Source organism: Hyla sarda, chromosome 2 (assembly GCF_029499605.1).
Source record: "Hyla sarda isolate aHylSar1 chromosome 2, aHylSar1.hap1, whole genome shotgun sequence".
NCBI classification, from domain to species: Eukaryota; Metazoa; Chordata; class Amphibia; order Anura; family Hylidae; genus Hyla; species Hyla sarda.
This window is the reverse complement of record NC_079190.1, coordinates 313,936,027-313,952,879: the sequence shown is the minus strand read 5'-3', so window position 1 is coordinate 313,952,879 and position 16,853 is coordinate 313,936,027. Positions and strand designations below refer to the sequence as shown.

Below are 16,853 nucleotides of genomic sequence, written 5' to 3'. Positions count from 1 at the left end.
GTTTGGCACCCCTGGTCTTACTTTAGGAGTGGACATTACATGAATGTTGCAGTCAACACCAGGGTGCTGAATAGAGGAACAGCTGAAAGATACTAGTGGCCGTCATTTACAGACCACCATCAATCACATCCCAGGATTTGCTGAGCTGCGCATTTTTTTTTTCTCGAGTCATCTTGTACTCTTGTTTAATGCCCCTTTTTTTTTTGCTTCATTGGATTCTCAGATTAATTGCACAGGCAGTTTTTCATTCGACCAGTTTAGAGCCTTCCCATAACATTTTTATAGAACGAACATTTGCGCACGCGGTGATACCAAATATGTTATTAGATTTTTTATTTTTTTGGAAAAATGCAGGAGGCAGGTAAGGAGACCTCCGGCCGCAATCTTGGCTGTGCAGCAGGCATTAACCTCCTGAGCGGTATTCCCGAGCGTGACTCGGGGTTAATTTTCCCTGCCAGGATCGGTAACCCCGAGTCACGCTCGGGGTAGAATTACAGAGCTCCCGGCCGGGCTACACGATATATCGCAAAAGCAATGCGATATAGCGATGCGGCCCCCGGGAAAACTTGCGATTATCTGCTCGGGTTGGCTCCCGTTGCGGGGGCCGGCCAGTCAGTGTTTCCCTACCAGGGGGCCTCCAGCTGTTGCAAAACTACAACTCTCAGCATGCCCGAACAGCCAAAGGTGGTCGGGGAATGCTGGGAGTAGTAGTTTCACAACAGCTGGAGGTACCCTGTCAGAAAAACACTGAGCTAAATGTAAAAGGAAAAAGTAGTAAAATAAAAAAACCTTTTGCTCACCTAGTCCCGGTCCCTGAAGATGTCGTTCCCCTCCGTGCGCTCTGGTCCCTGCTCTATTCATCTTACAGGACCTTTCACTTTTCAGCGAATCACAGGCCGCAGTGGTGTAAAGCCTGTGATTGGCTGAAGGGGAAAGGGCTTGTTCTGCAGCAAATACACTAGGTTTGAAATCTGCCCGGCAAACCTAGTGTATACTGCTGCAGGACAAGGTGAGAAGGGGGGAATTTGACAAGGGGGGGGGGGGGGGGGGGGAATGTGACATGAAGGGGGGGGGGGGAATGTGACAGGGGAGGGGGAATGTGACATGAAGGGGGGGGGATGTGACAAAGGGGGGATTTGACAGGGGGAGGGGAATGTAACATGAAGGGGGAGAATGTGACAAGGGGGGGGAATGTGACAGGGGGGGAATGTGACAGGGGGGGGAATGTGACAAGGGGGGAAGAATGTGACAAGGAGGGGGGGAGAATGTGACGGGGGGATGTGACAAGGTAGAGGGGGAATGTGACAAGGGAGGGGGAATGTGATGGGGGAGATGTGAAATGGGCGGGGGGGAGATGTGAGATTCAGTGCAAAAAATTGTACCGCTTTTGGTACAAATTTCCAGAAAGAATCATACCGCCAGGGAGGTTAAGATCAGCCACTGTAACTGCCGAATTGCCGCAGATGCTGTGATCAGTATTGATCTGCCATTACTGGCAGGTCCCTGGCTACTGATAGCAGCTAGTAGTTACGCTCTATCATGCAACTCCCAGACACTCAGGGTTTACCTGTGTCCTCTAGGGGTTGAATCACTGCAGTGTGTTCCAGCCCTGCTAGTTCTTGTAGCTTCTACCTTCACCAGCATTTACTTATCTATCTTGCTTTTGTGTATCTGACCTCTCTGCTTTACCTATTATTTTGCCTGCCATCCTGTACCCAGTAGTCCGCCCGGGTAACCTTAGTTTGCCTGACCCCACTCATTTGTTTGCTGTACAACTGTGTGTACCCTGGTCTGTTCCTTGTTTACCTTGTGTGTCCAGACCTGTTCCCTGACCTCTGTACAGTTTTTTTTTCTTTGACTTCACTATGCCCTGCACCTTGGTAGAGTAGGGACTAGCACCAAAGTTGGGGCTATCCGATTAATTATCCTTGTCCAACATAGCTTTATGTCACAGGGTGTTAAAGAGTTAATGGGATTAACAGAGATTCATAGACACATTGCAGAAATAACCAGAAACATATGGGACATTTCCAAAGCATATTTGATGTATGTGAACATACAGGTGTGATGTATCCTTAAAAAATTATATGGCAACAGTATATGTACATAAAATAAAACACAAAGAGTGCATTTTTTATACATACGTTTCCTGCAGTAAATGTAAACATAGGTAGGAAAATGATTGCAAGTTTGGCTTCAGGCATCTTGGTGCACACCACAGCGAGGATTGTCATGATTGCTCCAGACTGAGAAAGTAATTTAAAAAACACAAGGGCATTTAGTAAACATGCTTCATGACATTTAAAGAAGAACTCCAGGAATGTTTTTTATATTTTTACTTATTTAATGCAGCATATGTGATACAACTCCAGTATTGTCTCCTTGTATAGGGGTTTCAGTGTAATATGGGTATGTGAAACAGCTGCAGTATATCTCCTTGTGGGGGTTTTAATCTCTCACGCACAGGAGAGAGCTGTATCAGGCTGCATCACATAAGACACACTAGAGAATCTGCACACAGGAAAGACAGTCAGTGTGCTCAGGGGCGTTATGTAACTCTGCAGCTTATCACTGCATGGACTCATCTATCACTGCACCCCTTGTCTGTCTCTCCTCTAGTATGCTACAACCTCTGCCTGGTGAATTTAGGCCTCTGCCACTCCTCTGTGCATGTCCTGGCACTTCTCTGCCTGACATACTTAGTGCGTATATGAGGGGAGTATAATATGCGCCACTGCAATTAAAACATTATTTGTCTACAACACCAACAGGTGTGTACTTATGGCTGGCCTTTAACAGTGTCTAGGCCCTTAAGACTTTAACAGGAATAAAATGGTACACCACTTAGATGTACTTATGTGGTATGAACTTATGAGGGGAGGACAATGCGCTCCAGTACACTTAAAAACAGTATTAGGAGCTGTAGTTTTACAACAGCTGGAGGCAACACTACTCTAACACAGTTATTTACAAACATTGCAGTATCAGTTGTTGCTAAACTACAACTCCCAGCATGCTGAAATAGTCAAAGCTTTCTCGGATTCCTGAATGACAAAGAAGTTTATCAGACATTCAGGAGTCTGTAAAAGATAAATGACACACACATAGTGACAGCTATGCTGATTAGCATCCAGCTTTACTAGGAGAAGATAAAACAGATAGAACATGTATTTATAAAAATGCTGTACTTTTATCTAAAAAAAATCCTTGCACTAATTTTATAAAGATCTATTCTTATATTTATACATTTTATCCTGTTATGAATTCACCATAATGTCTTCTGATTACTGCAGGCAAGCTCCAAGTATCTTTCTCTGTGTAACATGACGCAGCATAAAACCAGAGAGGAAAGGGTTACAGAGTAGAGAGTACTGATTGGCTGACTGCCCAGGCTTGCTCCTGTGAGGGAGACAGACTGACATGCCCCCTCCAGCCTGGATAATGAAAAAGTAACTCACCAGCAGATAAATGCTTATATCTCTGGATATATAGGTCTGACACACAGAAAAATTATATGCACATGATCAGGATTGGGTCCTGAGTAACATATAACTTTTTTTCTTTTTTTTTGCACTATGACAGGTACGCTTTAATGAAGCGATTTACGCTATGCAATCGCGGCGATATTAACATTCGCTGTAAATCGAATTTTTCCTGAAATTCGTAAGGAATTCGGATTTGTCAGATTCGAATCGCTCATTCCTAGTAACCATGGTGATCGTATAGCTAAGAATACCACTGTAGGAGCCTGATGAAGCCGCCCAAGCGCGGTGAAACGCATTGCTAATAAACCTCATTCCTTTACCTGGGCTCCGATATTTCTTCCATGGTCAGCGCCGCAAATCCTGGTTCCATTTGAAGTCTTGTTTTGTTCTACATATTCTCCAGGAGGGCTGCAGACAACAGGATTGTGATCCTCAAAATCACATGCATTCAGCAAAGTTGTGTATGTCCTCACACAACTTAGCAGGGTGAGCACGAATATTTACCCTTTCCCCTCCCTCACCCTTGTGCTGGCTTTACTCCACAGGGAGCGCCTCTCTTCTTTTCTTTACTGTATGTGCAGGAAGGGAGAAGGAGGTACGGCTGTTAGGTCTTTGTATATGTGTGATCACGTGTATGCAGCAGAGCTGAGTGTGTGTTTGTGTATATGCAGCAGAACTGAGTGAATGATTGTGTATATGCAGCAGAGCTGAGTGTGTGACTGTATGTAGCAGAGCTGAGTGTGTGATCGTGTGTATGCAGCAGAGCTGAGTGTGTGATCGTGTGTATGCAGCAAAGTTGAGTGTGTGATCATGTGTATGCAGCAGAGCTGAGTGTGTGATCATGTGTATGCAGCAGAGCTGAGTGTGTGATCATGTGTATGCAGCAGAGCTGAGTGTGTGATCATGTGTATGCAGCAGAGTGTGTGCGTGGTCATGCATACACATAATCACACATTCAGCTCTGCTCCATACACATGCCGAACACTAATTTATGCTACCTGTACATGATCACACACTCAGCTCTGGTACATGTACACAGTGTTTTCCAAACAGGGTGCCTCCAGCTGTTGCAAAACTGCAACTTCCAACATGCCAAGTTTTGCAACACTTGGGAGGCATTCTTGTTGGTAAACACTGATATAGAGGTAAGGGGACAGATTGTTTAGCAAAATTACATATTTTTTAAACCCAGACATTCTGTGTACTTTATAAAGATTTATGATTTTATTATTGTGCACTCCTGCTCCAGCACTTCTAGCTATGTGAGCAGTGTACCACGGGAAAATGCCACAGGTCTGTGAAGTGCAGCTCTGTGAATTGTGAGGTAGAGAAGGAGTGCACGGTGGGGGGGGGGGTGTTTCTATATTTGTGCAAAATTTATCAAAGGACGTGCTCAACTTTTGTAAATTTTGAGCATGAGTGTAAGAGTGTAAATTAGACAGGCAGTGTAAAGGGGTAGATCTGTGTCTACAATACACACCTAATGATAAATGTCTCCCCATATCTTTATTCTGTAGGTCCATATGGTTACAAGGATACCTAATTTATATAGGTTTTATTTTATTACTTAAAAAACAATAAAACTACATGCACCAAAATTAGGATGTGTAAAATTGTCATCTTCTGACCCCTATAACTTTTAAATGAGCCCTTGAAGTTTTTATCGCTACCATTTTTGTTTTGATGGGACTTTTTAATAGCTTTTTTTTTTTTTTTTAGAATATACAAAGTGAACAAAAATACCCAATTTTGGAATTTTTTTTACGTGTACGCCATTGCCCATTTAATTAACATTATATTTTTTATAGTTCAGACATTTACATTATTTACATTTTTTTAAATGGGAAAAGGGGGGTGATTCAAACTTTTATTACTGAAGGGGTTAAATCCCATTTATTAACTTATTTTTTTCCTTTTTTTCACATTTGTCTTTTAGTCCCCACAGGGGACTCTTACATGCGATCCTTGGATTGCATACACTGTTCAATGCTATACCATAGTATAACATTGATCAGTGTTAGCGGTGCTCAGCTGCTCCAACCTTGATCTCAGGCATGGAGCAGCAGAGCGTCGATCGGACAGCAGGAAGGAAGGTAAGCTCCCTCCTGCTGTCCTCTCAGCTGTTCAGGACGCTGCAATTTCACAGTCGTCGACCTTAAGTTGTCGCACTGCGTCTTTAAGTACCAGAGGACGAGGGCATATGCATACATACATATAAATATAGAGTGTGCACAGGCAGAAGTAGGCTTTTGGGAGGATTGCCTATATATATATATATATATATATATATATATATATATATATATATATATATATATATATATATGTGCACAGGAAACATTTCAATAAATTGCATAGCAATAGCCTATACTGAGGTCTATGATACTTATAAATGCAGCACAACATTTCCCTGCATTATTTATTTAATCCTATGGCAAAATAATTATGGTCTATGGGAGACTTGCCTATGTAATGTGGAACAACCCACTAGTGAGACATACCTACTGGGAAGACATACAGTATCTATGTAATGGGGACCTAACAACTGGTGAGATGTACCAATGTGCTTGGGGGACCTACCGAACTGGGGAGACTTACCTATGCAATAAGGGGCCTATCTACTGGTGAGAAGTACCTTTGTAATGAGTGTCCAACCTAAATAATGGGGGAACCTATCTACTGATTAAACGTACCTACGTAAGTGGGGGACCAACCTACTGGAAAGCACCTACCGACCCACTTTTACTGTGAGGGTACTAATGGGGGTAATAGTTTATGTTTGGAGCACTGTAAAGTGGGGCAAAAAAGTATTTAGTCAGCCACAATTTGTGCAAGTTTTCCCACTTAAAAAGATGAGAGAGGCCTGTAATTTTCATCTATGAGAGACATAATGAAAAAAAAAATCCATAAAATCACAGTCTGATTTTTAAAGAATTTATTTGCAAATTATGGTGTCAGCAAACAGGATTTCTGGCTCTCACAGACCTGTAACTTCTTTAAGAGTTTCCTCTGTCCTCCACTCATTACCTGTATTAATGGCACCTGTTTGAGGTTTTGGGCAGGTGTTTTTTATACTAACAAATTCAAACAGTCACTCTCCAAACTCCACTATGTCCAAGACCAAAGGGCTGTCGAAGGACACCAGAAATAAAATTGTAGACCTGCACCAGGCTGGGAAGATTGAATCTGCAATAGGCAAGCAGCTTGGTGTGAGGAAATCAACTGTGGGAACAATTATTAGAAAATGGAAGACATACAAGACCACTGATAAGCTCCCTTGATCTGGGGCTCCTTGCAAGATCTCACTCCGTAGTGTCAAAATGATCACAAGAACGGTGAGCAAAAATCCCAGAACCACACCTAGTGAATGACTTGCAGAGAGCTGGGACCAAAGTAATGGATACGTATATGGAAAAAATGGGACAGAAAATAGCGCAGCTATGTGTGGTTAATCCTTACAGGTGAAAAGTAGGTGGTGTGCTGTAATGGGGCACGCTCACCTGATTGTGTTGTACTCCAAGTACAATACCTCTATACACGTATAGCCATCCCAATTTGTGGCTTACTGGAGCTGGGGTGCTGCCGACAACAGTCCCGTCCTTCGGGCGGTATTGAAGATCAGATGAACAAACGCTGTGTCCACAGCAAAGAAGATGTCCTCGCGGTGCTCCTCCAGCGGGTATAATTAATGAAAACCGTAGGCACGGACTTGAAAATAAAAAAGGTTTATTGCGATCTAAAATAGTGGACAGCGCATTTTGAGGGGCGTGATCCCCTCTTCGTCAGGTCCTATGAAAGGACCTGACGAAGAGGGGGTCATGCCCCTCGAAACGTGTTGTCCGCTATTTTAGATCGCAATAAACCTTTTTTATTTTCAAGTCTGTGCTGGAGGAGCGCCGCAAGGACATCATCTTCTGCTGTGGAAACAGCATTTGTTCATCTTGGACCAAAGTAACAAAGGCTACAATAAGTAACACAGTACGCCACCAGGGACTCAAATCATGCAGTGCCAGACGTGTCCCCCTGCTTAAACCAGTACATGTTCGGGCCCGTCTAAAGTTTGCTAGAGCGCATTTGGATTATCCAGAAAAGTATTGGGAGAATGTTATATGGTCAGATGAAACCAAAGTAGAACTTTTTGGTAAAAACTAAACTCATCATGTTTGGAAGAGAAAGAATACGGAGTTGCATCTAAAGAACAACATACTACTGTGAAGCATGGGGGTGGAAACATCATGATTTGGGGCGGTTTTTCTGCAAAGGGACCAGGACGACTGATCCGTGTAAAGGAAAGAATGAATGGGGCCACGTATCGTGAGATTTTGAATGAAAACCTCCTTCCATCAGCAAGGGCATTGCAAATGAAACGTGGTTGGGTCTTTCAGCATGACAATGATCCAAAACACACCGCCTGGGCAACGAAAGAGTGGCTTCGTAAGAAGAATTTCAAGGTCTTGGAGTGGCCTGACCTGTCTCCAGATCTCAACCCCATAGAAAACCTTTGGAGGGAGTTAAAAGTCCGTGTTGCCAAGCGACAGCCCCAAAACATCACTGCTCTAGAGGAGATCTGCATGGAGGAATGGGCCAAAATACCAGCAACAGTGTGTGAAAACCTTGTGAAGACTTACAGAAAATGTTTGACCTCTGTCATTACCAACAAAGGGTATATAACAAAGTATTGAGATGAACTTTTGTTATTGATGAAATATTTATTTTCCACCATAATTTGCATATAAATTCTTAGTAAATTAGACAATGTGATTTTATGGATTTTTATTTTCTCATGGTGTCTCTCATAGTTGAGGTATACCTATAATGAAAATTACAGGTCTCTCTCATCTTTTTAAGTGGGACAACCTGAACAATTGGTGGCTGACTAAATACTTTTTTGCCCCACTGTAGATGAGGAATATGTATACAATAGAGTAATCACAGTCTGCAGAACCAATGTAGATGTACTTCTATATGGTTCGGTGTATGGGGAATATGAAAACAAGACAGGAGAAAAGGTCAGTGATCCACGGTGTAACCCCCCCCCCCCCCTCAGGCTCCCATGTTTCCCCGAAAATAAACCCTACCCCGAAAGGAAGCCCTAGCAGTATTTTCAGGGTGGGCTGCAATATAAGCCCTACCCCGAAAATAAGACCTAGGCCAGGGATAATCAACTGGCGGACCGCAATCCAGATCCGGACCGTGGCCGCCAGTAATGCCCGCAGACCCGACCCCCCGCCCTCCTTTGATGGTCCCATATCTAACTATCTATCTTACACCTTCATACCATACGGAATCTGCAGTGGGACCTCCTTCTGTTGCTTAGCAGCCAGGGCAGGGATGCTGTCACTTTAAAACGTCGGCGCATATGCACGGCCGACGTCACGAACGTGTCCCTGCCCCCGGCTGCTAAGTAACAGAAGGAGGTCCCGCCGCCGTCGAGAGCTGCAGCTTCCATACGGTATGAAGGTGGAAGGTACGGTAGTTTAGTATGGCAGAGGGGTGGAGGGCGCTGTAGGAGTGTGGAGGACAACGGGGGAAGGGGAGGATGGGGGGCTGTAGCAGTGTGGAGGATGGGGGCTGTAGCAGTGTGGAGGATGGGGGGCTGTAGCAGTGTGGAGGATGGGGGGCTGTAGCAGTGTGGAGGATGGGGGGCTGTAGCAGTGTGGCGGATGGGGGGCTGTAGCAGTGTGGCGGATGGGGGGCTGTAGCAGTGTGGAGGATGGGGGGCTGTAGCAGTGTGGAGGATGGGGGGGCTGTAGCAGTATGGCGGATGGGGGCTGCAGCAGTATGGAGGATGGGGGGGCTGTAGCAGTGTGGAGGATGGGGGGGCTGTAGCAGTGTGGAGGATGGGGGGGCTGTAGCAGTGTGGAGGATGGGGGGGCTGTAGCAGTGTGGAGGATGGTGGGGCTGTAGCAGTGTGGAGGATGGGGGGGCTGTAGCAGTGTGGAGGATGGGGGGGCTGTAGCAGTGTGGAGTATGGGGGGGCTGTAGCAGTGTGGAGGATGGGGGGCTGTGGGAGGATGGGGGGCTGTAGCAGTGTGGAGGATGGGGGGCTGTGGGAGGATGTAGCAGTGTGGAAGATGGGGGGGGGTGCGGAATCCTCCACACTGCTACAGCCCCCCCATCCTCCCACAGCCCCCCCCGTCCTCCACACTGCTACAGCCCCCCCATCCTCCACACTGCTACAGCCCCCCATCCTCCACACTGCTACAGCCCCCCATCCTCCATACTCCTGCAGCCCCCCATAAATAAATAAGCCCTACCCGCTTATTTTCGGAGAAACAAGGTAGCAGATGTTCATTAGGGGTTATCCAGACCCAGCCTATACTCACGCTCCCAGGGACCCCATATCCCATGAAATTTACACATCACCTTAAATGTTTCATAAATCTTTCTTTCCCACCAGACAATAAGTGAAACCTGGGCAACCAGGTCAACAACCGTAGGGGGAATAGCCCTTAGCCCTTGAGCTATAAGTTTTCTGGCATGATTCAATATGCAGAGGATACAGAAGGCTCAGTATCACACCCTATGAGACCTAGTACACGTGGCTTAGGCTACATTGGCACAACAATCCCATACATCGTACGAACAAGGGAGAGCACCTCCCTCCAGTAAGGAGCCAATGATGTGAAATCCTAGACCATCTGAAAAAAGTTGGCCCCCACCCGACCACACCATGAGCAATTAGAATCAGGACATAGACCTAGCCTATATAGAAGTGCTAAGGTTTAGTACACCCTGTGCAGAAGGAACAGCTGCGATAAGTGATTGGCTTTAGAGAGGGACAGCAAGGGAGCATGTGGCAAAACAGTGTTCCTTTCCTCATCCGACAAGGGGCCATGATACCCCCCCCCCCCATCCCATTTACCCCAAACCAATAAGGGAACCTGTTCATGGAAAGATCATACAAGTTCTTGATAAAGCCATGAAATAACCCCAGCAGAGCCAGAGAGTTAGTAACCAGTGTTTCTAACACAGCATTAGAATGGATCTCCAGCATCCTCGATCTACTCTGAGCCTCTGAGTATAGTCTGGAGATACACCATTCACACACAATTCACAAAGAACCCCACATCCTGGAAAGAAGAAAACTCAGACAGATCAGGATTGTGCCACATGGTCAACATTTTTGTGCATCCCAATACCCCAAGAATACTTCCAGCATGTCTCCATACCTTACACAACAACTGGGTAGTGGGTGAGGCAGCCAGTGGCCTAGTGAGGGCACCAATTTCCAGGCTATGTATCAGTATATGTCCCACATGGTTTGCCATAAATAATTTGCCAGTGGGGCTCAGAGTCGCTATCCCAGCCAATACTCTAAGTTGGTGTAGTTGGAAGGTCAAATTGTTTAACCTGGGGTTCGGAAGGGCCAGTCTGCCGGAAGCATTTCTCCATTGCAATGTCTCCAACCTTTATATTGGCTTTTACTCCGTAACTGTATGATGGTATATTTTACCCTGAAAAAACTATCATTATTATTGGAACACCATGCCTTTTTTTAAAAAATGACCACTAATGTTAAAAAGTGTGGATGTTTACATTTTCATTAGACATTAAAATCTTTAACTTCTGATGAATCGAAAACATTGCTGCTTTAACATCATTAAATTGTGTAATAAAATACAATACCTACAGCACCGAGAGATGGCCCAAAACGTCCTGTGGCCGCTTTGCACACATAGCTTGCAAATGTAGATACAACTCCTGCAATATAAAAACAAATAATTAGAATTCTGCAGATTAGTAATTTACATTTGTACGTACATAACCAATAGTTTGAAAATCTTCATTTTTTATTTTAAAGGAAATCTGTCATTAGCTTTGTCTGCACTAATCTGTTGATACAAACAGATAGCGCAAGTGAGTGATGACAGCAATACTATCTTCCATTCCGGGTCTGACTTGGAGCATTAGTTGAGCTTTGTGACAACACAGCTGCTGTTTGTTAGCAGCGGGACCCAGCAGAGAAACAGTGGTGACATCACGAAGGTCTGTCCATGCTCCAAGATGGCCCTCGAACTGACTATACGGCGGAAGATTGCGGGAGAACGGGGCCAGGTAAGTGTCTGTACCGACAGGTTAGTGCAGGTGAAACTGGTGACAGATTTCCTTTAAAGGAGATGAGAAAGATACTTCTGTAGTAGTAATACATTCAGCGCTTTGACTATTCTTAAAGGGAATCCGTCAGCTGCAATTCATGTTTCTAACTGCTGGCACTGTTAGATCACTCTTATAGCAAGGATACACACTGTACCTTTCATATATCAGTCTGTACTTTCATAATGAAGAAAAATGCTTTTAATCTCTGATGCCAAGTGTCAAAGCCTCCTCACATCCCTGTTTCAGCATGATTGATAGTCAGCTGGAAGTTCTGTTTCCAAATCAACCACCTGTGTACAATTTGTACGCACAGCGCAGTAATAAAATTTGTATACAAGGCTTGGCAATTAAGCAAGAATAGGAATATTAGGGGAGCAAAGAAGTGTTCAAGCCCTGAGCTTTTAAGGGGTTTGTAAACACCTCTTGAAAACCTGGAGAACAAAAGCTTTTCTTTTCTGTTATGAAAGCATAGACAGATATATAATAGGTCCCATGTGATTCCTTGCCCTATCTGCTATCTAATAGTATCACAGGGGGTCTGACCGCTGGGACCCCTGCAAACTCCATAATGGAGCCGAGCCCCATTCTGGAGATCACAAGGGCCCCAGTGGTCGGAAACTTCACATTCAGACACTTATCCCCTGCCTTTTAGATAGGAGAAAAGTGTAGTTCCTCGGACCACCCCTTTAACAAGGACATGGTCGTTAAATTCCATAGTTTTTCCCATGCTGATTTTTTTTTGTTTGTTCTGCTGTTTTACGGCTTTGTTTACACTAAATATATTTAGAAAACACCTGGCCGCTGATAAAAAAATGTATTTGAATATCCTTTAGGCTGGGTTCACACCACGTTTTGTTAAATACGGCTCCTGTATACGGTTGGGAGGAGGGGGGCGGGGCTTAATCGTGGCGCCTGCACTCAGCCGTATTCGGGAACCGTATTTAATGTATGCCTAAGAGCCGACCGGAGTGAACCGCAGCCTCCGGTCGGCTTTGTTTTCGGCCGTATGCGGTTTCCCGACCGCAGGCAAAAACCTGGTCGACCACATTTTTGCCTGCGGTCGTGAAACCGCATACGGCCAAAAACGAAGCCGACCGGAGGCTGCGGTTCACTCCGGTCGGCTCATAGACATACATTAAATACGGTTCCCGAATACGGCTGAGTGCGGGTGCCGCGATTAAGCCCCGCCCCCTCCTCCCAACCGTATATGGGAGCCGTATTTAACAAAACGTGGTGTGAACCCAGCCTTACATACATTAGGGAGGATCATTTTTTTTTTTATAGCATATTGATGCTTTGTATCCACTCTGAGGAGCCTCAATCTGTCAGAGAGGCGGGAACATGATTATAACATGTTCATCCTTTGATGAAGTATGCACAGAGCAATAGAATCCCACTGAAAACATTGTGATTCAGAATTTCAGCAGTGTGGACAGAGTCTAGAAAGATGAAGCAGGTTGGAAAACTTGTGTTTCTATAGGTGGTGGAAAAATGCATAAGAAATGAAGAGTCAAAGGTGTCTGAACAACAAACTCTGCAAAAACAGATCAGAACTGAAAAAGTTTTCATAGCAGTCTGGGAAGAATAAGAAGAAATGATATGGCAGACAACCACTATCAGAGATTAGCTCAACCATGAGTGACTGCATTAAGTTATTTACTCACCTCTCACTGCATCTGATTAGTATTGTATTCACATGTACGGTATGCAACATAAGGACACTGCAGTTTTAGAACTAGATGGTCAGGGTCTACATATAGTATTTTGCTCCGTATTTGGTTCTCGTTTTGTCTATTTATTTTCTAGCCAAAGCAAAAAGTGGATCTAAAAAAAGCAGAAAGAAATCTTTCCATTACAGTTTTTCTCTGTATCGGTTCCACTTTTGGTTTTGTCTAAAATAACAAAATTACCAAAATACAGTGAACTCAGCCTATTACTCGAAAGCAGGTCTAAACATGATTTTGGATCCCACGCCTCTGGTTTTTGTCTGAGCGTATTTCCATATAAGGATTCTATAGTCTTACCTGCTGACATGTAAAGTGCCAAAAACTGTTCCTGGCCCAGAATAGAGACAATACTGGAGGAAAATGTCCATAATACATACATATTTGCAGCCATATGGAAGAGAGAAAAATGGCTAAATGTGGATAGAATCATAGGTAGGCAAAGATTATCTGTAAGGTAATAATAAAAAAAGGCACGTGATCAAATGTGAAAAATTGTTTCCCATTGCATAAACAAATAAATCACCGAAATAGATCAATATATGATGATGTGCATCACAGCACCTGATGACTATGAGGTGGTAAACAGATTCACAGACTAAGAAAAGAGCCTTATAATTGACAAAAAATAAATGGGCTAAAACTTAACCTTTAATAGGTATACCATAAAAAAACAATAAGAATCACCTCAAAAAATTGTGAGCACACCACACAAAAAATCCCAAAACAAAATGGCCGATATAACTCGGACAAACAATTGCAAACAATTGACATCTGAAAACATTTTGCTATCTTCTTATAGCCTTCTCCAGCTTTGCGAACGTCAACTATTTTGAGTTTCAGATTTCTAGACAACTGCTTAGAAGAACCCATGGTGCTGATTGTTGGGGCAAGGTCAGATGAGTCTGGGCATTTAAAACCTTTGAGATTGACATCACCTGGTCTTCCCAGATGATGATTGAGAACAATCCATGACACTGGCAGGTATCAGCTTTGTAAAGGGGGAAGTGCATGCTATAAATTCTGCAGGGTGCCCAAACTTTTGCAGATGCCATTTTTTTCTGTTATTTTGAAAATGTAAAAGATGGAAATAAAATCTAACTTTTGTTGACATATTATAAGAATGTCTAATCTGTAATTTGATGCCTTTTGGAGATTTGTCCATCTTTCCTTGGCTTCTTTATGCACATTAATACAAATTTTTACCTGGGGTGCCCAAACTTTTGATCCCCACTGTACCTTGTTTTCCTATTGCTCCTTTGGAGTAACAGGACTAGGTACACCTTTGTGATACATCTTGGATTCCTACCTTTTTCTATATGTTGTTTTTTCCCTCACCTTATCTCAGGATGGGAACAGTACCGTGGTTGAGGCCACCCTATTAAGGAGGTGGGCACCTCAAAAGGTAGGGACAGTGGGGAGGGTGGTCTATTGTCAGACTGCACTTTCCCTATTTTCATCACTGCATCGAAATTATGAGAATAATCATCTACTGAGGGGCTCTCACCTGTACCTTAATCCATTACACTCATCTTATAATCCCCCACCTATCTATAACATCTAAACCCACGCTATCTTTAGGGCCCTGTTTATCCAATGGCGCAAATGTTTGTCTGAGTTATATCGAACATTTTGCTTTGGGATCCATTGTGTAAACAAAACATCAAAACACCCCTTTACGTATTAAATACTGGAAGTCATGGGCTTTTGCAATTGTTAAGTTGCAATAACTGACTGAAGCATGGAGCTGCATGATATTGGGGGGGAGTGGTCAACTACTGTGATTTTGCCTAAGTATAACCCCTAGGGGTGTGATACATTAAATTCTGTTTATGCATAACATTTCCTTACTAGACAGTGTATGTTCATTCTGACTGCTCCATATAGTTTTTTTTGACAATATAGAGGTGAAAAGATGAGCCGTTGCCATCCTCCTACCCCTACCCTGTGTCAGATCAGTCACATCAATCATGTGCACCACAAAAACAAACACAGTTTTCCCAGCTGGCAATGTCATTTGAACAAAATTCGGCATATATCAATAGTACAAGCAATTATTAGAAACAAAGCAATAGAAGTCTATGAAGAGGAAAGAAGGGAAGCTCCATCCACCAGCTCTGGTCAAACTTCAAATTAGAGATGAAGCTTGCCGAGCAGAAATCTGCTGAAAAATATCATTTTCAAGTCATATAATGCTCAGAAATAGTGCTGCCTCTCATGAACACACACAGGGCAGCTTATCCTTAAAAGTCACCTGAAATGACAAGTACGCTTTAGGGTGTGTAAACATGTTTTTAATTCTCTATAAATGGAGGATTTGTGCAAACGAAAAACTGGAACATCTTATTAAAACAATTCCTAGCTTTGTATTCGATAATTGCTATTTACAATCTGAACCCGTCAACACACCCTTAATAAAGTTTGCAAATTTTACAACTTAGATCATCATACTAGTCCAGACACAGTCTTTAGAGTTAACCCTTGTGGCTGCTTTAGCACAGCTTATTACACCATAGTGTCGCAGTAATTGCAGTTATGGACACGATATTGATTAGAAATAACATTTGTATGCACTAGTTAATGCCTAAATTATAAAAATAAAAAAAATAGCAGAGAAATGGACGGATTTCCCAGCTGGCTGGGGAACAGAAAGCAATGCTGTGTGCTTCCACGGCTAATAACTCACCATTACAGCAGGTCTCAGCACTGAGCGCAGATGCATTAAACGACTTTGGGCATGTCTAATTGACATGTCAAAAGTTGTCTCTAATGACATTAATGCTTTGAGGGAATGTATCACTGTTTTTTTTTTTTTATAATTAGCCCCATATACTTAAACATTTATTTTAAAAATAGGAATATAGTAACATTTTATATTAGAAAAAAAATTACCAAAAATTCTTAGTCATATGACTAAGGATCTAGCACCTTCGATACTTACTTCTCTCAAGAAAGGAGTATATCAGTGCAAGAAACCACGCTGCTAGGACAATTGAACATAATAAAACTAGATTTACCAGCACACATACTGGGGAACAATTCCCGATCAAGTTTAATTTGACATGTCAATCGTCTTTCATCGTGTATTTGATTGACTGCAAATGTGGTAAACAGTATGAGAGGCGCACTACTCAAAAGCTTCACCATCGCCTCAACCAACACTGCAACAACATTAGGAAACGGTTTATGAAACCTAGTCTGTCGAAACATATCGCTATGGCACATCCGAATGAAGACGATACAGATAATATTATATCCATTCTACCTATCAATTACATTCCACCGCATATTAACAACAGGTTTAAATCCCTATCAAGAAAGGAGATGTTCTGGATGTACACTCTTCACTCCTTACAACCCCATGGCCTAAATGAGGCAACTGAATTAATCCACCAAGTTAAATATGAATATTTACCAGTTCACCTAGGAATTCCCAATATAATTTTTAAACCAGCTCTATAAATATATATTTATACGTATAGATTTTTTTATGATCTCTCCTTATGATCATTTTATGGACATAATGTTGTTGTCCAACCTATAA

At 43.1% G+C, this 16,853-nt stretch overlaps 1 protein-coding gene across 6 annotated transcripts in view; it reads right to left on the bottom strand.

Moving 5' to 3' along the window:
- Positions 1 to 16,853, bottom strand: part of PARL (presenilin associated rhomboid like) — a 258,743-nt gene that overhangs the window by 48,250 nt on the left and 193,640 nt on the right. For all 6 annotated transcript variants that reach the window (XM_056557714.1, XM_056557710.1, XM_056557712.1 and 3 more), the window contains 3 exons: positions 13,610 to 13,759; positions 11,119 to 11,189; positions 2,145 to 2,246 (listed from right to left, as the gene is read on the bottom strand). In XM_056557714.1, the coding sequence (XP_056413689.1) occupies positions 2,145 to 2,246; positions 11,119 to 11,189; positions 13,610 to 13,759 (323 nt within the window). The remainder of the gene's footprint in view (positions 1 to 2,144; positions 2,247 to 11,118; positions 11,190 to 13,609; positions 13,760 to 16,853) is intronic.